Raw genomic sequence first — 24,254 nt, 5'->3', positions numbered from 1 at the left:
ACAGCATCTTCAGGGAAAACTTAAAAACTGAGAAGTTTATTGGATTGAATAGATGAAAATAAATAACCAAAGTGGGGGCTCATTAAGTTCAGTTGTTTATATTCATTTATACTCATTCCAGCTGTGGATAAAGTGTCTTAGAATAAACAGTACTGTAGATGACTACGCGGGTAAGATAGCATTCCGCCTTGTGTCTGCCCATCAGCAAACTCTAGGAGACTTTCTTTAAGCAAAAAAAACCCAACCAACCAAAAAATCCAAAACAAACACCAGCCAAAAAACCCCCAAACAACAAAATCCCCACACCAAGAAAAAACCCTCCAAACCTTTCCAAGGCTACTTTACCTTCCATAAGGTTCTTTTCATAACGCTTTACGCTCCAGTAGGAATGTACTTTATAGGATCCTACATGTGTTTATGTTTGGCAGCTTACTCAAAAATAGAATGAAAATATTCTTAAAATACTACAGCTTGAAACAATGCATGACAGAAACAGTCTGTGGGCCTAGCATGCAGAATGGGAATCACAAGGTTCTGATGGACAATAGGGAAGACTAAAGATTACCAGATACTACATGATTGTTCTCATTAAAAATAGTAAAACATTAAATTACATTACAGGAAATACTAAAAATACAGTAAACTTTGCAGTTTGTAGGTTCTGTAAGAAGAATGATTTTAGTGCTGTATTAGTTATTATTGAAACTCACACAGTACCAGCTCCTTAAACTACAGCGGCACTGTATGTACATGCCAGGATCTGCAGTTTGAATAGTACTGGTCATGGAGACAGGTAACATTCAATGAGGTTGAGATAAAGCGTGAGCTATCACAAGAATAAATGTATAACATTCTCTGAAAAATTGCACAGAAGTAAACAGCGGCTGCTAATACCAGATAAAGCAAGAGAGAGGATATGTGTTTGCCTTACAGCACGGCAGCGACCACCAGCTGAGAGTCTACGTTGAACTTGCTCTGTCTGTCCCAAGTCTGTCTGTCTGTCCATCACAGGGGTTAGTTTTAAGCCCAGACAGAATTGTTCTACCCAATTCCTGCCAAGGACCTCTGAAACAGGGTAGAAAATGTCTCTCTTTTAACATCAAAAATGCACTGTGAACTCAGAATCTTGTATGAAAGTACATTAAAACAATTTACAGAGGATAAAAAAGACCTCATGAAGGTTTTACTCCCCTCCTTTTCCCCTCAATATGAAGGGTACCCTGCTGTTGACCCCCTCCCACCTTCTCCCCTCCCCACCTTAAATAAGCAGATGCAATCAAGGAGAAGTTTATTTTGAACCAATTCTGCAAAACAGTTCAACAATGCCATACTTTATAAAAATACTTAGTTACATAATTAAACTTATTACTATTTATATAAAAAGTGTGAATGTGAATTTTAAACTCTGTTAGGGTAAGAACCACATCAAGGTCTTCAGGTGAAACAAATAAATTTTCATAAACATACAAACTCTTTTGGAGAAGTTTTATAATACACAACCATTTACAATGAACACGTTCATTAAGTTAGTGTTTTATTCCTTTACTATACAAGTGTTATTACAATGAACTGTTCCATTCAGTAATCAAAAATCCATACAATGCCAGTGTCATTTTTGGCATTTCTTGTTATGACTGTAGTAATACATAAACTCATGATTGTGTTATTAATTTTAAAATATTTAGAAAAATTAAAATTTCATCATATTTTTGGGGTTTTTTGATTTTTTTGTGTGTGTGTGTGTTTTTTTTTTATTTTTGTTTTTCTTACATAAAGCCCTTTTAAAATTTGATAACCACAGATGTACAGTTGATGAGCAATGATGAGGGAAAATGAAAAATGATGGCACTGTTCTTACACAGATCTGTTTGGTAGCTGGATTCAATGTAGTGTAAACCCATGAAGAATGCTTAGTACCAGAACTGTATTACCAGCTTTTCTGAAATTCATTTGTTGGATAGCTTTACAATGATAATGTGAATTCCAACCTGGTAGCTAAGTAAGAGTTTAGCATTTCAAAATTAAGCTTGATCAGAAATTCAAGAACCTCATGCAACTTGCTGAGTAAAAGACATGACGTTATTGCTTGATATGTCAGTAGCCAAGGAAAGTAAATCTAGATGTAGTGTCAGCTGGGCTGAATGCCAGCAAATTTCATTATTTGGATAGTATTAAATATATTTTATACCTTTAGTTTTTAAACTTTCACATTTTCTTTTGCTTATTTTTAGTTAAATAATTCTGTAGGAAGGGCAGAAGTAGGAAGAGCAACTGTGTGTGTGTCTTAATAGTCAAGAAAAGCAAAAGTGCAATCAAATCCCTGAACTAGTGACAGATAACATTTGTGGCACCCACCCTTGTTAACACAAAAAAGCCACATACAACAGTACCAAACTTGTCTCTCAAAAAGGACCAAAGAGTGGTCATTTACCAGCTTCAGTCTTGCTTTCCTGGTGAGCTTTGTTCAGGTAGTCTTCCCATACAAAAGCTTGCTGTTGGATTGGAGCTTAGAAGATTAAAGGCCTTCCCCCCCTGATTGTATTACATAGCTTCAAGTTCAAATATCATCATACTTTATCAACACAATTTTATAAAATATTACCTCATTTTCTAGTTACCTTCATTATTCTTAATTAGTTATGCAGAAAGAAAAAAGAAAAACCTCTCATGCTACTTTCCAGTTATATTAATACAGGTATTAACACAGTGCATTATGCTCTCTAATTTCACTATTGAGGCCTACCATTTAGATCACATTTCTCATTCACTGTTCCAATTTCTCTTTTAACCTGCCTACCCTAATTAAGTCCATGCAAGAGGAAGCTTAAATATCAAGACTATATATCAAATACAGTTGTACCATCTCTTTTTTGAGGTGGGGGGCACACACATGTATTTTTAAACACAGGGAGTTTTACAGAACTGGAATAGAATTGCTTGGTCCCACAAAGTTCTTCTGCTTTAAAAATGCCTTACCCCAAGGTGACTAATTCCAGACAATTCCCTCTTTAGTAGAATGATTAGCAAATGTTGGGAAAATAAAGGATTTGAAACATTGGTTTTTCTGCTATTGTTCACAACAACACTCATTTTTCTGCCCCTTATTTTCATTAAGCTTCCTTTGGACCCTGAAAATAAGTTGGGAAAGAGGAAAAAATAAAAACATGTCATTGGTAAATTAGAGTATAACACTTCAAAAGTGGTTTTGTGCAACTGCATTATGAAATTCCAGTTTGCCATTAAGAGCATGCAAAGTAGCGAAGATTTTCTTTCCTGTGATTCCTTAGAGACTTCAGGAATCCTTTGCAAGTCTTTTACATTTGGCAGATTTGTGCATGTTATATAGACTGTTGGCTTATAAATTGTCTCCAGGCTGGTACTGTGGTTCTGTAGCAGTAAAATAGTCCTCCAAGAAAGACTGTATATATTCAAATGTTGGTCTCTCATCAGGGTCTTTCTTCCAACACAGTTTCATTAACTCATGGAGAGACTCTGGGCAGCCTTGTGGACAAGGCATCCTATATCCACGTTCCACTTGTTCCAGAACTTCTCGATTCACCATCCCTAAAAGGAAAGCATTTTAACTCTGAATGACACTATGCAAAGAACAGTTTCCCAAAGTTTTAAAAGTGTCTCTCCAGCTGCCATACATGTGGATCTACCAGAACAGAACTTTTAATGAACACACTTTATAATGAATGAATTTTTTACATTGTGCATTAAATATATTTTCTGAAAATTATTTCAGTACACTGTTAATTCCTCAACACCTGGTCCTTCTTCCATATGTATGCTTTCTCACTTTCCTACTGCCTTGAACCTATCCTTTCAAAAAGGAGACTCAAGCACAAATACCTTCTGTCTGTCTTAGGTTCCATTCAAAGACCACTTAATTTGAAATCAGGCCATATACCTAACAGAACTGCCTCACAAATTGCAGTCACAGCAAAATATCTGTTTAAATATACTTAGTTTCAAAAACTGGTTTAGTGGGTTCAGTCTACTGATGCTCACTGTAGCCTGGGAAAATGTCAAAAGTAGAAATATCATGAACACACAGATAGGAAAACATAAGGATATACCCACTAATTTGAAACAAACTATCAGTCACATATACAAATGCTATTATCTTAAAGCACTTTAAAAGATATGTGATAGTTAATCTGCATGTAAAACAAAGTAGCTTTGTGAACAAAGGAACCAGTGAGGTGTGACTAAGTTTTTGTGTCTGCTTCTGAACTGTGGACTCTGAATGAAGGCAAAAAGTACAAAAGGTAACTTCAGAAGCATACAATACAACAAAGGAAAGAAAAATCTATTAAACTTTTCCTTTTACCTGGATATGGCACTCTCCCCTTTGTCACCAGCTCTGTCAGTAAAATTCCAAATGACCACACATCCGACTTGATTGTAAACCGACCATACAATGCTGCTTCTGGAGCAGTCCATTTAATTGGAAATTTAGCTCCTACAAACATTGGAAAGACAGATACTCAATTTTTCCCCTTGCTAATGGGTAATTTGCTTACACTGCAAAATATTTAAAAAAGAACACTGAACTCAAAACATTTTTACATTTGCTTTATTGAGAAAAACTGAGGTGGTTTAGTATTTTAGTATTTCTCAAACTAGGGTAGCAACTACTGCTACGATTTCTGGAAACACTGAAGACATCTGAGATTCTTAATTAAATAGGTTTCAAAAAGTGAACCTGATGAGCAATCTCTCTGGAATCTCATCTCTCTTCTGTAGCATGTTTTATCCCCCCAAAATAATTAAAAACACTTTTTGAGAACATAAACAAATTGCCAAATAATTTTGAATAATAAAAAGTTTACGAGGATTGTTACTTAGGTGAGGGGGTCACCTAAACATAGCTGTGAAAATCCACTTAAATGCAGAATCTTTATTCATGAAGACAGAATATACAGACATGTTCTGCTAAATGTAATAGTTCTCTGCCATTTGAAGGTAACAGGTCTTATTTATTCAGTAAATAAATCGGCCTTACCTTGTCTTGCAGTGTACTCATTGTCCTCTATTAACCTTGCTAAACCAAAGTCTGCTATTTTACACACAAGATTGTCTCCTACAAGAATGTTAGCTGCCCGGAGATCCCTGTGGATGTAGTTCATCCTTTCAATGTAAGCCATGCCATCAGCAATCTTAAAAGGAAAGTGTTATTAAAGGTTATTTTTCATGACGTTATGCATTTCTCCCAAGCATTAAGCTGTACCCCCTTATTTTAGTTTCATTCTCACTGTATAAGCATAGGAAATATAGCTTAGTAAGAGCTTGTGCCAGCACTGATTAGAGTGTGTCCAGCTATACAGTATCTGCTAATTGTGAACTAGACTGTTTCTTTTTTGACACATTACAAACCTACAACAGAAGGTGTAAGACAGAGCAGCATAAAATAGCCAGAGCATTCAATATTTATGTTTAGTTGATATCTCTTCTCTAAGCACAACATAGAGTTTTCTTAGTACCTGAGCAGCCATGTCGACCAGCTGTGGGAGTTTTAAGTATTTCCCTTCCCCTTCTTTAAGGAAGTCTAGCAAGCTGCCTGTAACAGATGACACATTGGGGGGGGAGGAAAAAACCAAAAAATTAACTTGACCCGAAAACACAAATGAGATTTATTTCCTAGACATTATGATTGACACATTCATCTCATGAAATCTGTATTTGAAAATCCATCATTGACCAGAATACATAACTCAACGACCGTGCCTGAAGTTACCTCTGCGCTGATAACTAGTTAGAGCAGTTTTATCCAAGTATTTTGGAATCCACTTCAATAATTCAGTTAACTAATAAAACAGGCTGCTGCTTGATGATTATACAGAAATACATCAGAATTTTTCCAGTGTTGCTGGTATCAATGCTCTTCCTAGCTGGACTTCCTTCCACAGTGAGATTTATAATTACAGAACAAAAAACCTCTATCCCTTAAATTTTTCTGCCAGTCCCAATTATATACTAGAGAAATTATCCTGAAATTGTTGCTTTTATTCTGTTGCTTTTCCTTCCTTACAGAGGAAAACAAAACTAATTCTTTACAGTATATTATTTTCTCCCATTTATATAATGCAATTGTACCCTGAACATTACAACATAAGCAGTATCTGAAATCAGTTCCAAGGACCTGTGTTTCTTTGTAGACAGCAATCTTTACGTGTGCAGTATAGCTCTGTCTCTGACACAACAGCTTTCTCTACAGGTGGTATTATGCCATAAGATATAGGAACACGACCTTTTTCTAAGAAACTGGTGAAGACTGATTACCAAGCAGTCTTGTCACAGTCAAAATTACAACAACAAAATTACAAGTGTGGTGATGGTGGGGAAAGAAACCACTCAATTGTGTATCCTGCAGTGGATTCATAGCAGTAACCACGAATTAGATTCCTCCAACATGACTTTAGTGATTTGCTGTATTTTTGTATTGAAAGCAAAAATGTGGCAGGCCAGACCCACACTGCTGCTGCTGTTTGCTGTGTGTGTTTTTACAGACTTTTTCTGATCTTGGTTAATGAGCTCAAAGGACCAAAGAGGGACAAAGATTTCACACTGATCTCTAGTAACCTGTCCACACTGAAAAAAAAAATAGGGTACTATGCAGTCCTTATCTACCTCTTTTCCTTGTAAAAGGATAAATATAAATATAAAAAAATTGTTCTACTAGCTTTTAAGTATGAACCACCAAAGAAGCTTTATGGTTTTTTTGTAAAATGTGAGAAGTTTGTCAAATGAAAACAGTGAACAGAAACTTCCAATGGCATTTTGAATCTGTAATTTAGACAAATGTACAACTATTTTTCCAATTCATTAATACTGCTTTTGCAAGGTAACCAGTTCTGGTATTAAACCTTGCTTTTCCTTAGACAGACAGTTATAAATATTTGTTTTCCTGATTGCCTTTTTAAAACCTGATTTTGAACAATGAAAGCAGATTTTGCATGGCAACTTTAGATCTGACAGAGATACTGTCTGGTGTTATTTGGGAATAACAACAATGCAGAAGAAACTTTTTAGATTTTCTATTCCCATCTACCTTTTCAAACGTACAGCCCTTTAAAAACCCCATCAAAACAGGAAAAAATGAAAAACACATATGTATGGCACAGTACTGAACACAACTAAACATCGCTTAAACATCGCTTTTGTATCTTACGAGGATAGCAAAATTTCTCTGTGAGTTGAACAGAAGTCTGCATTTTATAAAAAATGGAAAAATTGACTTGAAAATCTGCTGCTTCTTAACACTAATATCCTTATGATGTTTATTTCTACATTCAGCCTAAATCTCTAAATCTGTGTTTCAGCTGCAGGGGGAGGGGGAAATGATATAAAGCAAGGGAAGAAGGATGAAAGACAGAACACAAGGAGATAAAGGAGGGAGTCTGGAAAAAAAACCCTCAACCTTTTTAAAATTTACTATTACACTGCTGGAAAAGAAACACAAAAAAAATCCGAAAGCCCAGTGTACTCTGTTGTGAGCATAACTTGTCTACAGGCATAATGATATGATGATATAATGACATTCCCAGCTGTACCATCCAATTTAAATGTGACAGGCAGTACACACAAAAATGAGGAGAAAAAACCCCCCAATCTTGTACTTGGAAGATTACCAAGGGTGACACAGATGTGCAGAAAAAATCATGCATCCACCCACGATCTAAATCAGAACTGCTTCAAGTAGGTCAAGCGTTACTCATTTTAATTTAATCAAAATTAACACTTATACTCCAGTCAGCTTAAACCTAACATTAATTAAACATTTAATTTACTGCTGAGGTCTTAAATAATCTTTTAAACATGGTACCTCTAACTATTCTGTCACACACCTTTTGTCATGAATTCAGTGACGATGTAGATTGGTTCCTCAGAAACAACCGCATACAGTGGAACAAGTTTGTCGTGTCGTAATTTCTTCATGATCTGAGCCTCCTGCAGGAAAGCTTCTGGCATCATTGTACCAGGTTTTAGTGTCTTGATTGCTACTTTTGTGGTTCCATTCCATGTTCCTAAAGTAACAAATCAGGTTTTATTCTCCACTATAATACTGAACAGATTTTCTGCTTCTGTTTTCTTAGCTAACAGAATAATTATAAATGAAACTATACTGAATATTAGTGTTACATGCCTGATCATAACTGGTACTTTTTCCCTTCATTTCATTATGATATTACCTTTTCAGATCTTGATACTGATTTACCTAAAATACTATTAAAACATTCACAGGAAAAACTGAAAGGTGTTACATTGAGATCTTACCCATCCATACTTCACCAAAACATCCTTGGCCCAACTTAACTTCCAGCCTCAAGGATTCTCTAGGAATCTCCCAGGCATCTTTTGCTAGTCCCTGTGTTTGTGGTTTCACAGTGGGACACACAGTCGTTAGCTTATGACACAGCCCATCGGCATGTTCTGGAAAACAGAAAAAATAAGCTTCATAGTTAAGCAGGGGTAAGACTGTAACGGAAGAAACATATTAATGTTGATAAAAAGAACTAGTCCATTTACTGTTTGTTGAAATCAAAAAGAAAATTTTATAGTTTTGGTTTTAAATATAAGCTACATATGCAGTCCTTCTTCCTCACAATAGGCACAAGGCAGCATCGGAACACTGGAACTTGGGCTTACCTCTGTAGTGTTTCACCAACTTCTGTAGAGATTCAAATTGTGCTCTGGTTGTGATATAGTATCCACCATTGTCAAGTTTTCTGATTTTGTAGTGTTTCACATTATCACCTCTGACCTCATCCCAGTCACGTATGGAAAGGGAATAAGCACCTAGGAAACAAGTTACACCTGGTTCTTCACTAAAATTTAAAAACATATTTAACTTATCCACACAACTGTCATTATACACACACATGTCCACATACATACATGACATGTGATAGGCATAAAAATGTTCATTATGCCCACCTTGGTGGGGGGGAGGAGGGAATGGGAAAGAGAAATGATACACAGACATATACATACCTTTAGTGGTTTCACTCTCTCTTACTAAGAAAATACCACGTTGGTTCCCAGGATTTAAAAGTAGCCTTTCTGCATCCTTCCTGCCCATCTTACCAAAATACCACCTAGAAAATTTTAAAGGAAACTTGTGAGTAAAAGCTTCCTATTCTTTGGTACTCATATAACAAAAGGTTTGGAAATCTCAAGCATTGACTGGACCACTAATACCCCAAAGCAGATACAGATCAACAGAAGTAATGACATCCATATAATTAAAATGACCTATTTCTATATGACTCTCATTTCTGTTGTTTGCAAAATACATGTAAAGAGGACTGTATCTGCAAATACTATGGTTTTCTGGTGGTTTGACAATGGACATCAACTGTACTTACATTGAAAGTAACACCCTCTTCTGGCTAAGTTTATAGGTCAGGCTGAATCTTTGGTAGAACTCTCAAAACACTGCAACAGCTGAAACCACCTTCTCTAAGAACATAAAGCCTCTTCTCCCTAAGAGGCTTAATGTTAGAAAACAGTATTTAATGCAAAGTGGGTGTGCATAAATATCACTGGATCACAGGTTCATTCTGGTTGGTAGGGGCTCTTGGGAGGTCTCTGGTCCAGCCTCTTGCTGCAAGCAGGGTCAGCAGTGAAATCAGAGCTGGTTGCTCAGGACGTTGTCCACTTCAGGCTTGAAAACCTCGAAGGACGAACTACCAACCTGGGCAACCTGTACCCCTTCCTGGCTGTTCTCAGGATTAAAAGATTTCTTATATCCAATTGGAAACCCTTTTGTTTCAATTTCTGTTGCCTCCTGTCCTTCATTACCTCAGTATATGATTCTACTGATCATTTAGAAACACACCTATTATAGGTATATCATTTACTTCTCTATGAGTAACACTCCATTTTGCTGAATCATCCTGATACCAAAAATTTTGCCGATACCTTAAAAGACCTGCATTTTTTCTTGCCTTAAGTTCTTTCACAAAAGGAATTTCTTATATGCTCCCACAGTGTGCTCATCATGATGAATACATCGTGATGCACTGTCCTCAGCCAGTGATAATTTTAAGGTCCATCTTCATATGAACACCCAGACTTTGAAAAAACACTTATTTCTAACTACGTTTTATTTTGACTATGTGCCTCAGAAGTAACAAAGTGATGCAAAGTGTAAATTTCAAACATTTCTATTTGTCACCATCTTAGCATCAAGCAAATCCGGCTTCATGAGTGATGGGAAATAGTATTGGAGACTGCTGAAAAACAATGGCTTTGTGGGTGAAATATCACTTTGCTGGCCTGTGAACAGAATGGCCTGTGCAATCTCTGGGAAATTTGAAACTTATTCTTACATTTTGTTGTATTTGGAGTTTGACTGTTTAAGCAGATGTGCAAAGCTAGAAATGGACAGGAGGGTGTACCTGCTTGAGACAATTTGGATGTAACCTATAATCTTACTGAACCCTAGTTAATGACTTCACATGAAAATGCCTCTTCCCCAGGCTACTACAACAATTTATAAACTATATTGTAAAGTGCTTTTTATTTTTAATTACCTATGAAATAATGGCAGGGTTTAATTGTTGTTTTTATTGCCATTAAACATTTCTATTATGGAGTAATTCAAAAGACACATGAATGAGATGGATCCTGTCACAAGCAGTTTCTGATATAAATGGAATATATATACTTCGGGCTTAGAAAAGGCTGCTTAAAGAAAATCCTAGCATCTTGGGGCTCTATATTACTTTTGCACTTGTAACTCCAATTGTAGTCACAACATAAAACCTGTAAACACGATCAAAGCACAGGGCTAACCAACTCTAAGGCAAATGAACAGTATTCCAAATGCTGTGGTGATCTTTATTAAAATTAGCACTGGTTCTTTAAAACAGTCAGTTTTAAAAAAGTTTCCTTCCTTATTAATCACCCTTCACTCTCACCTCTAGTCATCACAAACCTATGACAAATCTCACCACTCTGTTCTGCCAATCTTTAGGAGCCACAGTTTCTTTGCAAAAGGCTATAATTTCCATTTTACCACCACCACAGTTGTGATGACACTATGCTTTTATTGCATAATTAAAAAAAACCCCTCAATGTCTAAAAAAAAAATTAAGAAAAAGATAGTAATTTTAAAACCAGATGAAACTCAAGAGTGTAAAATAACACTGCAGCTTTGATGCAATCACTTTATAATAGCAAAGAGCCAAGTGACAGCAGCAGCAACATGCTAAAATCTCAGCTTGAGATTCAGGAAACATCTTGAAAATCAGGCACTTTTCCCAGAAGTGCAGTAGCAAGCAGAGAAGTGCACAGATCATGTATCAGGGAACTGCTTATTGGCAGTACCATGCCTGTATATTGAAGCAAGAGCTGCGGAACTTTATATTTCTCGTACAACAAATACAATCCCTTGGAACAAGCATAACCTGAAACCGTACTCCAGCTCACAGTTCCCACAGTCTCTTTATGTGATTCTGTAAGCTCTCTGGGATCTTTGTTTGCAAATAAACGTAGAAAGTACTGGCACACAAAGCAATATAATCTTCCAAATTCATCTTAGGGTACCAAACAATTTTGTCACCAAAAAGTTATTATAGATTAATAGATTAGCAATAACTGTGAAACATATGTTATTTTAGAATGCAAGATTAGGTGATACCAAGGATATAGGTGATGTTGAATCAGGGTTTGGCATGCAAAAATAAGGATAAAAATGTAGAGTTGATGGTGTGTGAACTGTTCAACTAAATCCCATTCATTTTTGCTTTATGTGGTATGCAATGTATGTACTCCAATTCTTACCTCTGCTGCATTCTCCTATCATTTTTCCTTTAGCCCCAAGTATAGCAAACAGGCATAAAACATCTGCATGAGTGTCCACCTCACACTAATAATTATACCTTTGACACAATTCAAGTAGCATTGCTATTCTTTAATTAGTAGTATTCTCCTACTTTATCCTAAAATGTTACATATACTGAATTAAAGGATTCACATCCCTGTACCCCGTATCACAGGGTACAAAGTGCGGAATGAATAATAAGAACCGATTGACAGGATACAAGTCTTACTCTTCTGCTTGAATGGAGTCTGCAGGAGCTACATAATTGCTTGGGATGTAGCCTGTTTTTCCTGTAGCAATGGATCTTGCTTCCCACCAGTCTCCTTCCCTGCAATAAAACATCAGTTACCTCTTCCACATATAAACAATGCATAATTCCCTAGCACCTGTAGTCACATACGAAAGGCAGGCAAATTCAGGTAACAAGTTATTTTAATTATGAAGGCATCTAAACCATTTTGTACTGCAGTTACGTGCATCTTCTTATGTTCTAAGCAACATTAGTGCCTCTTAGCAGAATTTCATATTTTCAAGATTTGGGGCTTTTTTTTGGTTGTGTTTTTTTTTAAATGTAAAACCAAAATGTTTTATGGCAGAGATGTGTAAATGAACTTCCCAGTTCTCTAGTCTTCATCTGCCTCTCCAGGTCGTTCTGCCTGTATGCTGACAGCAGTAAAGGACAGGAAGCCAGCTAATAAAATTAAGAGAACTGAACAAATGAAAACTGCTACATGTATGAATTACAATTATTACAGCACCAAAAAGTTGTGTGTAAGCAAACCTCCAAAGCAGACAAATTACTTTCTCTTCACTAGACTTCTAGAAATCAGACTGTAACGCAGTAATCCTGTTGCAACTGAACATCAAACTACTCATAAACTATCTGTACATGAGTTTACTGTGGAGGCCAGCTAGATGCAATTCCATGTTGAGATGTCCCTGGTACAGGACACTCGCCTCTGGAATTTGCAGTGCGGTGATGCCAGCTGTGCCCACCTCCCATGAAATCTGGAATCCTGTCAGAGGGTATCTGCACGGTGCAGAGTCTGGGATGGAAGGTGCACATCTCCACCTTTTCTGTCCTGAAGGGGGTGGCTGTGCCTTCCTGGGGCAGGGAGTGGGAGGGAGTCACCCAATCACCCGAGGACAGGCTTGGGGCTGCGCCAGTCGCTACAGTTCTACATCTGCACCCAAATCTTGATCTCAGTACAATTATTGTCTTAGCTGTATAAATATTTTAACGCCGTGCATGTTGAATATTGCATGCATTCAAGAAAAGAAGAACAAAATCAATCTACTCTTCACTGAAATAGGATACACAGATTTCAAGAAGAGTTGAGGATCTAATTATTCCCAACAACCATGTGAAGTCTGTGAATGAGAACACTTACGTGTTATTTATTATTTGGAACCGTTCACCTTTCTTAAATGAAAGGTCATCTGTAGTTCTAGCTTCATAATCATATAAGGCCACAAATACAGTAACACCACCTTAGGAAAAATAAAAAAAATACCATATGATATAGCAGTAATGTTGCAACACTTGATTTAAGGACTTAAGAAACAACTCATCAATTTAGATTTGAAAGCAAATAAACACTCTGGGTTGTATCTCATTTTGAAAGATGGATTAATAATCTGCTAATTTTTTAAAACGGAGCAATGCCTATAAACAGACATCCTAAAAATATGCTTCCACACCAAAAAAGGCCACTAGATACATCGCTGGAACTACACTAATAATTACAGCACTTCTATACAGAAACCTGCATGACATATCAGCAGTAAAAAAATCCCCTAATTTCTCTATTAGGCTTGTTTCTTGTTAAGAAATGCAATTTCCACGACACCACAATGGTGAACCATCGGCCAATAATTTTTACAGAAGTAGTTTCCTGATGAACTTAGCTATAAATAACCAATGTGTTCCCAACTTTCTGAGGTTACACATTAAAATCTACTCAAGGAACTGAACCAGAAAAAAATTATTCTTGTAAGGTACAAAGACATTTCTCTGCTTTAGGACTAATGATTTTTTTAATTCCCCAGCTGTGAAACAGACTCTTGCTGAGGATGATACATCAGTGAATTACTCTAGAGAACAAGGACCAAGACAGGTCACAGGAGGAACAGCTGCACTCCACCAATCCTATGGGATTTGCTTCCCCATCCCACTTCTGGTATAGGGCACATTGTTGAACGTGTCCCACAAACCGGACAGATGTGAGAGAGATGGATGGTAGGAAGAATCCTACATTGACTGGTAGGAAAATGTTTTCTACACTTCAAAGAACTAATCTACAAAACTGGGCTAAAAGAGGAAGAGGGAAAGGAGAACAGGCTATTTGAGATGTACAAGCTACTGTAACTAGGAGAAAGTTAAATAGAAAACTGCAAATGGACAATTCAAAAAGACTTTTTAAGCTCCTGAAATGCTATTTAACAGTCTAATGGACATTTAGGAAGCCTGATGATAGTCCAAGCAATAACTTATTTTTAAATGTACAATACTATATCTCTAATATGCACCAGGACATATACGGAAGTTCACCAACAGAAGCATGTTGCACCTAATTTTAGATCTTACAATTAACATGATCTGAAAGGAAGAATACATAATGCAACAGGGATAGTCTATATCTAATATTCTTTTGCAATGTAGACTTTTTGATGCAAGAGCTCCTAATCTCTTAAATATTTTCATTTGATTTGGAGTCTTCCTGTGATTACAGTCTCTCAGCAGGCCTCAGCTGGAAATGAATTTACAGTTCCTCTAGGAGAAACAGAACAAAATCCCCACAGGAGGTTAGAGTAATTGAAGGTTTTTTTTTAAAGTGTGATTTATGAACTGAGAATGAATGAAAATATTCCCTAGAAGTTAACAGCTCCTAACTTAGGTTAAAAATCAACACAGCTCTACCAATTTTCACCTGTATTACTACATTATTACATTATTTTGATGACACAAACTTCTACCTGGAGCAAGAAAATTGTGGGGACACATACCACATTCAAACAAACAGAAAGCAAACTTTATGGAAATAAACCATCCCCAGGGACATATCTTCAGCAGATGAAAAAAAAAATCAATACCCTCAAGCCACAATATCACAAAAGTTTTTAATTGCATATAAAGAAATTGGGAGACTCCATGAACCTCAAAACACTTCAGCTACCTTAAAACCTCTTTTTGTTCTTACTCACAAGTGTTATTTATTTCATGACAAAGAATAATAAAATACTTAAGGAGAGCAGCATCAGCACAGAATGTTTTAAGCAAAGATACTGTCAAATGATTTTAAGTCTCTTGCAGCTGTTTTCTTTGTGAATCACTGCGAGCTGATCTAGTTTAGCTGTTTAAGTTATCTGTTACCACAAGACTTCCCTTAAAGGTTTTCCTTTCTTTAAGTCAGTATTCCCATCCTCTAATCTATGACTGGTTTTGAGGAGAAGACTTTACCTTCTTGTTTAGCATGAGGATTTCAGAGCACTAGTACTCACATAGCTTCATGGAAGGCAAGAACAGCAGTCCATTTTTCTGTTTTGATTTTCAGTAATATTGTATAAATTCAAAGTATCTGATGACTGAGAATGCGTAATACAGAAGCAGTGTGACTAACTCAGATTTCTCCTCCTTTTCTGCTCTAGACGAATAAAAGATGGCTCAACGCTTTTCAGCCTCACTACAGTCCACGATGACAACCATATCATCCTATTGTCACACATCACTGATCAACTGGATAAGTACTACTGACACTTACATCCTGTTTGACAAGTTCATCTATTCTCCTCTCTTGCGAAGCGAAGGGCAACAGGATGTTGCCAGTGTTTTATTCATCACAAATACAAAAAGCTTACAGCCAGATGAAGGTTGTCATCTCATTCAACTCACAAAACCACCCAATTTTGGTGTTCGGTACATTCAGTATTGAAAATCAGTCCTGAATGTACCAAATAATTGTTACTACAATTTTATTTATTTAAAAAGTGTGTTCATCTGTGGATAGGCTGGTTTTACAGAACAAGGAGGAATAATTTCATATGCAGTATCATTTTACCTAATTGAAAAACAATGGGAGTGTTCACACAAATCAACCTGCCTGCTGATAATCAATTTCACACTGATGTTAGACTCTCTTTTCATGAGAAATTTCTCTTGTTGAGTCTGCTTAAAGATATAACATGCTTAACTACCAGCAGGAACAGGAACAGGCAAGGGAACACCCCTTCTGGTCTGTGCAGCAAAGGCTTTGTGGTACGTGGGAGGGGCTTATATACCCGATGACTGGTAAAGCCCAAAAGTGCCCACACACACTACTGGAGATTCCCATATGAACTAAGAACCAGATCTAGTAAAAAAGAATACACTTAGGTTCTTGGAGGAGATGAGTACAATAAACTTCCCTCAGTAGAGCTAATAAATATAAAGAAATGCTGCCCTTATTTAATTTCTTTATATGTTCATCCAAAATGGAGATTCAGAGCTGACTCATAAATTTTGAGACAGGTTAGATGCTCATTTTAATTATTTGGTTTTTAACGAATTCCAAAGAAAAGGAATATGAGGTCATCATTACCTGACAATTCATATTTGGTTTCTGAATTGCTTAATGTCAAAGTCAGAGTGGGTTTTCATGGATCTCAAATTTCTTGTGTTTAAAAGACTTTAAATGTCACTGTAACAAAGGAAACATTTAAGCACTATAATTGTGCCAACATTAGAGGTTTGTGGGAAAACTAGAAATAGTCTAATAAGAAATTATTTACTCTGTTTTGTGAAGTCTGTTCAAAGCTTCTAGAATAAATTAGTGTTTATTTCTTGCCTCTCTCTCTCAAAAAGAATAAATTACAGCTTCCTCTCAAAAATATCCATCAAAACTATGAAATTAGACATGTGCACAAAATCAATATTTTTTGTAATAAAGTTTTAAGATTTTGATGTAAAGGTGGGTTTATAACACCAAGATGTGCAAGCTGCTTTAAAATGCTGTATCTTCTATATCTCAGTCAAGAAGGTCTCTGTGCCTTGCAAATTCTATTTTTACGTTTTCAATTTTGGTTTTCATATGACCACCAACAATGAGATTTCTGCTCTTTTGTTTCACACATGTTGTTTATACAGTAGAATATACTGCATATCCTGCTTAGCTTTATAAATAAACAGATTCAACATTGTATTAATATAACTCACAGCTAATCAAGCCTGAAACCCAGTTTAAAATATCAATTTCCTGAATCTGAAGTGTTTTTCATTTTGTACCTCTCTCCAAGTTTAAAGCCATTATCCCATATGTATCCCTTCAACAGCTTAGAACTTCTAACACAATATCATCAATTCCCATTATTGTCTTTAATAAGTCTCAAATTTCTCTGTGCTGCCATCCTAATTACCCCCACAAAAAATAAAAAGCCTAAATACCAAACCCTCAAGCCCCAGGCACCCAGACTGAATTATTATCCAGTAGTAGAGATATTGAAAATCAGAAATCTGTAAAAGGCAATTTATTGCAATTTATCTCCATGTGTCATAGCATTTTTTGACTATGACTGTCAAGCTGCTATAATAACAAATAATAATGATAGCATTATTTTATGTAACACTCACCTGTTAAAGTACTAGGATATGGACTTGGCACAGCTGAAAATGAAGACGATGCTCCTCCAAAGGGTGTCATTCCTGAAGGCCCTCCAAAAGGAGTCATGGAATGACTATTAAAATTAACTGCTGATCCCTTTATTGACGGTGACTGTGTTGCTTGGCTGGAGTCTGATCCATAATGACTGACATGGGAAATGACAGGTTCTGGAGCATTTTCAGTTCTATATTTCATGGCTGGACCTTTACCTTCTTTGCTTTTAATGCACCCCATGGTTGCTTCTGTGAGAAGAAGACGAAAAAAAAAAAGAGTTCATCTTCATGTTGTGTCTTTTGATAGCTAACACAGGAGATTCCCAAAAAGTTACCCTGAATGCTAATTTATTCCTGTTAAACTACATGCAGAGTGTAAACTCTGATGAAAAGTGTTCTGGAATAAAATCTAAGCCATTAGCAGACTAGAGAAGCCCTAATTATTTTCCCTTACAGCATCACATATTAACAGCACATTTGAATCATTCTTCATTCCAGTTTTCTTGGTGGACTGCAAATGGTAACAAATTAAAAAAAGGGGGAAAAACAAAAGCGAGGGAATCAGGCAACAGATGAGGAAGACACTGAAGGCTTCTCTAGCACGGTGGAGGGTGAAACAGATACGACAAATCCAGAGTCAGTTATACAAAGCAAATCCAAAGCAATCATACAAAGAAAACAAGTGAGGCATTCCTGCTTTCTTTTTTAAGTACCTGTGCAGTGAAGTCCTGACTGACTGGTGGCACTACAAATAACATCTTTAAAGATAGAGAGAACCTTTCATCCATTGCCAGCCCCCCAAATACAGCTCACAAACAAATCTGGAATATCCACTGCCAAAGGACAGGGTTAAGCTTTAGAGTGTAACTAGAAGTATAAAACAAATTAGAAGAGTAATGACAACATCCACAAGGGTTTAGAAATAGAACTGTGCCCAGACAGGTGACAATTTATCTCCCCGTTTGCCCGGGATTGCCAACAGCTCCCACTACAGGCAGACTGTGCCAGAGCTGTTTACTATGGGGACACCTATAACCTGCTGATGGAGGGAATCAGAGAGGAGACCTGTCGCCAGCAATTAACATGACTCAGCCTTAAGAAGTCACCACCTGCCATTTATCAGGTGGTGAAAACTGGTAGCAGGCATTTTCCGGCTTACCCCAGCTGGGAAACAAATCAGCAAGAAAACAGGAGTGTCTATTAGATGCAGCACTAGTGTGGCATTAAAATTCCTGTATTCTTCACGGGGGGGAGTTAAAAATCTCCTTTAACTTCAAAAGTAGAAACCTCCACAAAGAGGAAATCAACTGCTCCACATTCTCTAATGAATCAATTAAAAAAAATAAACAGTAGGAGTTCAAAAACATGAAAACCACATCTTTTGATAACTACAATAACAATTTCATGGACTCTAACTAACAATTAAGGAAACACAATGTTTCTCATTGTGTGTCTAATTATTCTTTTCCTTTTCAATTTCTCTTACCTTGTTAACTATTAGACACAGAAATATGGAACAAAGTAAATCTTACTTAAACAAATACTGCCTTAATATAGTCACACTGAGAGAAACCAATACCCTCTGTATAACTAACCGTTACAATATTAAAGATACTGTAATTTCTGCAAGAACCATGAATCAGAGTTCCTGGAAAGAACAAGGTCCATAGCCAGTGAAATACCATATGAAATTTACTGCTCAAAAAGATTAAGTATTTCATTTAGGGGCTGTCATTTCAGCCCCTAATACTGCAACATAACTGATGCAGAAACAAGCAGCAATTCTACAAATTGTATTTGAGAGTTTTCCACAGAATACTGAATCATCACAAAAGCACACCTTTTCATTTTTTTCTTACTTATACTATTATTGCCAACTTATTAACTGTGAACAAACATCAACAGAGCACGGCTCAAATACATGTATAAGAAATGTAATATGTCTAAAAACCCTACAAAAAATGCCTTACCATCTGCAGTAGAAAAGCTAGTTATTAATTCACAATAGAAGTCAAACACCCAGAACCATATCCGTTTAACATCCCTACCACTGCAAAAAGACATTGTAATCCAAACCACTTTCTTTTGGCCATGTGGCTGCCTATTGTGAATTTTTGCCTTCCTCTGAGGCCTATTTCTTTGATTCTTTTTAAAAAACTGCAGTCAATGTTTTCTGCTAGCACTGAATAAAAACTCACTCACCTTTGCAAAAATGTCTTTGCTAATAGCACTGATTCCTTGCTTTTGGGTGGAAGTTAAGCATACAATTTAAAAGTGCAGCACACTACTTCTGTTAATCAAGTAGATTAAAAGAGAAATATACACACATTTGTACGACAAACTGTCCACCACAAATATTTTTCCTCCCTTAATTCTGGCATTTGGTTAACTTGCAACAGGCCAATAAGACCTCAAGATTTAAACAAAAAAAAAAAAAAGAAAGAAAGAAAAAAATATAGTAATTTACCAAGTCCGGTAAAATTGCTGGATGTTGCCCAAGGAATTGCTGATTTGAGCAAATGGCTGGCGACAAGACTAGGCTGTACTGCAGTTATAACTATTATCACCCACATGTGCTCACCCACTTAAGCCGTGGTTAGCAGCAAGAAGTTACTATTGGAATACTTGAGTGTCACAGAGAAAAGCCCTTAAGTTGAAGACCCGAATTCATTCTAGAAAAACAGCCTCTCCTCTGCCTCTCCCCTCCCCAGCCACTTCACTGTTAAGGTAATCTTCTTTAAGGGGTTAAAGAGATTAACAACAGAGATTCACAACAGAGATTCAATCAGCACTTCAAAGAGAAAGACTTTCAGAAATAAGCAGACAAAAATGTAAATGTTCTACTTTTATAACTGCATTATCTACAAAACAAAATTAAGCAAGCAAACTCCTCAGCTTCTGAAAGTGATAAACACAGACATAAACTTCTGTAAAATACTGTGCATGCATTTGTGAGGAGGAATTAGAGGCATGAGGGGAGGGAAGAAGACATAAACCAAGAGTGAGAAGTAAAGAAAAAACGATTGCCCACCCTATGGGGGGAAAAACCCAGCGACTTAGTACTGTTTAGTCTTGTAATAAATTACTGGATAAAGAACAAAAAATCCCTAAGCAGCTGGTGTGCAACATTGGATTTGATTATTCTGGTACTTCATTTGTTATCGACAATGTATACAACTGAAATAACTTCACTACTATATTTATCAATCTTTGCCTGACCAGTAACAAAATATTAAGGAATACAATTCTGTCATAAAATTCATGGCTCTCTTTCTGAAGCATTGAACTCTGTTTAGAAATAGATTCAGATGAGAATGTTTGCTCTGTAGAGGTACATCTATTCAAAGAAACACTGGCCCAAGGCATGTTATTCACAAGCCACCAATTTCCCGTTAGTTAAATCATTATTTTAGAGGAGACTGGTGTCTGAAGCAATCTACTTGAGTAACTTCAGTAGCTTGTTTTTTCTTTGGAAAAAATATTCACCTATTGGCTTGATCACTGTACCCACATGTTTTGGGCGAGGGAAGGGTGGAGGTCTATCAGGAAACTATGTTCAAAAAGGCATGAACTACAAGCCCAGCTGTCTTATCTGCTCTCTAGATGAAAACAAACCTATGCTAGAATGTTTGCAAGAAATAACAGAAGCTAAAACGATTATTATAGGGACAGTGAAGGTGTGGTAGTTTGGTCTGGGCCTTCCTTGGTGACCAGTTTGTAACCAAGGAAGGGCCCAGATTTACCGAGTATTCCCTACGATTTTTACGTAAGCCAGACTATAAGAAGAAAGGAGGGAAGGCCTTCGTTCTCTTTCCTTCCGGCGGCTTGGAGGTGCAGGTTCCCTGCTGTTGAGTCTGTTGTGTTGGGGAGCGAGGCCTGGTAAGGCCTTGTCGACCTTGGCAGGTGGAGGTTGCCGGCGATCGTCCCGGAGCAACTCTTGGTTGTCCCAAGGGGCGTAGTGAGACATTTCTTTGCTAACTCTTTTAGCGGATAGATATTGGGCTACTAATTGGGATATATATATATATATTTTATTTTGGTTTTGTTCCTTTTCCCTTCCCCCTTCCCTTTCCCTTGTGAAATTGTATATATTTCAATTGCATATAACTGTAACATAAGTGTAAATATATTTATATATATCACTTTAGCTGTCTCTCTATCGTTTCAGGTTTTTCTTAGTTGTTTTTCTCCCTCTTCTCCCTGGTGTTTGGGGGGGGAGACGGGGACTTCTTGTGGTAAGGTTTGGAGACTTGGTAGGGAGCCAGCTTCAAACCATATCAGAAGGTTAGCGGGATACCCACAAAAATCAACAGAAGAATAAGAGTACTCCAGGAAGCAATCATCAAATGATATTTTACTAACATTTTCGGACTTGCACTTTTTGGAGAAGTCATATAAAAGGCATAAGTTCATTGTCATTCAGTACTCTACAAACACTTCAGACAATGACACAGGACCCTTAATAAACCCCCTGCCAAACAAAGCTGCAAAAAAGTCAATGCTGCCCTCTTATCTTCCCAACTCCTTTTTATAGCAGTGTGCCAGATCATGAAGAAAGCTTTGTTCAACAACTGAAAGTGTGGCCAGTAAAGTCTTCGTGTTGTTGGGGTTTTTTTCTGCTTTCATTTAAGGATGAGCTACCAGCCTAAGAAAAACAAGGTTTTTACAAGAGCCATCATATTCTAGGATACTGACAAATTCTCAGAAGGTGCCTGCAGCCTTGTCCATCCAGCCTGGAGAGATGAGTGTCACAAGGAAACCACTTGTTCATCCAATGTGTCTCTGCTCTTTCCAGTTGGTACTTACAGAAGTTACTCCTTGGTTCCTTGGGACACAAGATTGTCAGGAGTGCTTCAAGAAAGGTCTTCTACAGTGGTGAAGGAAGATGATAGACTTTTCTTTGAAAGAGGTGCCTTTAACTCGGGTGGAAAACTGAGTCTATTACAGCCAGGTGCCTCAGAGCAATGCAGTCTGCAAATGCCTCTAAACACCATATTCACCTTCCCCCCATACTCCACCCATCAGCATGAAGATTTTGAGGGCTAGGTGTTAGCCTCTGAAACCCTAAAGACCAAGGCCTGGGAGAGCCTCAGGTTTGTTTCACTTGCTGTAGTGGATTTGAGAACAAAACCCATTCACTAGAAAAAAAAACGAAGAAAAATGGGGAGTTTCTTCTTAGGGCCAACTGAAACCACTCTTCTGATCTTGCACTTCTGTTACAATGCAGCGTGTCCCCAGATGCCTTCTGGAGACTTCATCACAAGTTGAGGCCAGCAATGTCAGTCACATGTAGCTGTTTCAACGTGCCACAAAGGGAAAGATGCTCTAGGGAGTTGCTCCCTCTTCAACCTCTGGTGTAAACTGGGTACTAAAACTGTACAACAACTAAATGCAAGAGGTAGGGCAAAGAAAAATCACCAAGGGAAGGGCAGGTTAGGTTGCAATGTATTGTTTTCATTCCTTTTGATTACTAAAATTGGTCATACAGCTAAAAAAGAGCACTTGAGTAATTTTTCACTATGAAGAAAAAGTCAGAAGAACGAGCAAGTCAAATCTCCCTCCAGAAAGATAAAGCAAGACTGCAAATATAGTCCCACTTAAAAACCACCAAAAAAATTCTCCAACTAAAAAATAACTACTCATGCTGTATAACATAGAAAAATAATTTCATTTGAGGTTCACAAATTGCTAATAGAAAGATGAAAAAAACATTGAAGATTTCTACTGCTACTTTACCTTCACTTCTCAGTGTTAGCATAAAAAAATAAATTGTTTCTGTCAAGAAAAGATGTGCTCTCACTTCTGTGAAACAAATGTCTTACAAAAAGGTCTTCTTAACTTTCAACTAAAATAATGATTTAAAGTTATTAAAATTTCATGCAGTGATAAAGACAGGATATTCTGTGGGAAGTTTGCTAATGGATCCATTAGCTGGCAGCTGTCTATTTGCTTAAACAAGTGTAGAGCTGATTCCATATGTCATCAGAGACACAGAACCTATACTGGCTTTTTGTACACTGGGCAAACAATGTAGAGCATCTGCCAAACAGCTGGTTTCAGCTGGTGGTAGCCTAAAAACCTCTTTGGCTAGTAACATCCAGCTTATTCAGTCCATCTTTAACAGATCACTGCTTTGGTATGAAAACAGGAGTGGACTTTCTTGTCTACCAAACAACCTGCTATGTTTGTAAAGGAAAGTAAACTAAAGAGAATTGCTCTGTGTTCTTCACAGAATACAGACTTTTTTTTTTAAATTATGCAGTTCTTATCGTGAGATATAATTTATATTTTATGAGCTGTCATAAATTGCAAGGTTTGCTTATTTTACCATGAACAATCCATGGCATTTCAAAGAATGATATTCTACTGCATTCAGTTTTATAATTAGCAGTAACATTAGTGTAATGAGACCTTAGAGTCTGTATCATTATGCATTTAAAGTTTAACTGACACGACCCTGTAATTAATGATCTAATAAGGAGCACAAAGGAAGATAAAGGAAGAAACATTAAAAACCCCCAATGAAGCAAGGATTTAGGTTACTTTAATTTCAAAGTTTACCACACATCTTTGTGCAATTTTACCCCAATAAAACCCCATAAACCAGCACTATTAGCCCTCAACTTGCCCAAACACTAAAATGTATATTTAAAACCATCCTCTTTATCACTGACTAATGCAAGCTGAACTTTTGAATCCTAGTGGTTCTACAGACCAAGTCCTCTTCAATCACGACTATACAAACATATTAAAGGAAAAATTCTGGGGCTGCTGTGGTCACTCTTGATT

The 24,254-nt window shown here is 36.9% G+C and overlaps 1 protein-coding gene across 1 annotated transcript in view; it reads right to left on the bottom strand.

The window, feature by feature from the left end:
- Positions 1–1,271: 1,271 nt before the first annotated feature.
- The window catches only part of YES1 (YES proto-oncogene 1, Src family tyrosine kinase), a 50,090-nt gene continuing 27,107 nt past the window's right edge, over positions 1,272–24,254 (bottom strand). Inside the window, exons 2-12 of the mRNA XM_027638594.1 lie at positions 17,442–17,714; positions 13,228–13,327; positions 12,066–12,164; positions 9,001–9,104; positions 8,656–8,805; positions 8,284–8,439; positions 7,854–8,033; positions 5,490–5,566; positions 5,012–5,165; positions 4,337–4,468; positions 1,272–3,564 (exon numbers count right to left, since the gene is read on the bottom strand). Of these exons, the coding sequence (XP_027494395.1) occupies positions 3,356–3,564; positions 4,337–4,468; positions 5,012–5,165; positions 5,490–5,566; positions 7,854–8,033; positions 8,284–8,439; positions 8,656–8,805; positions 9,001–9,104; positions 12,066–12,164; positions 13,228–13,327; positions 17,442–17,706 (1,626 nt within the window). The 5' untranslated portion in view covers positions 17,707–17,714 and the 3' untranslated portion in view covers positions 1,272–3,355. The remainder of the gene's footprint in view (positions 3,565–4,336; positions 4,469–5,011; positions 5,166–5,489; positions 5,567–7,853; positions 8,034–8,283; positions 8,440–8,655; positions 8,806–9,000; positions 9,105–12,065; positions 12,165–13,227; positions 13,328–17,441; positions 17,715–24,254) is intronic.

Source organism: Corapipo altera, unplaced genomic scaffold (assembly GCF_003945725.1).
Source record: "Corapipo altera isolate COAL_440 unplaced genomic scaffold, ASM394572v1 49, whole genome shotgun sequence".
Taxonomy (NCBI): domain Eukaryota; kingdom Metazoa; phylum Chordata; class Aves; order Passeriformes; family Pipridae; genus Corapipo; species Corapipo altera.
Note: the sequence above shows the minus strand (reverse complement) of the source record. Positions and strands in the feature narration are given on the sequence as shown.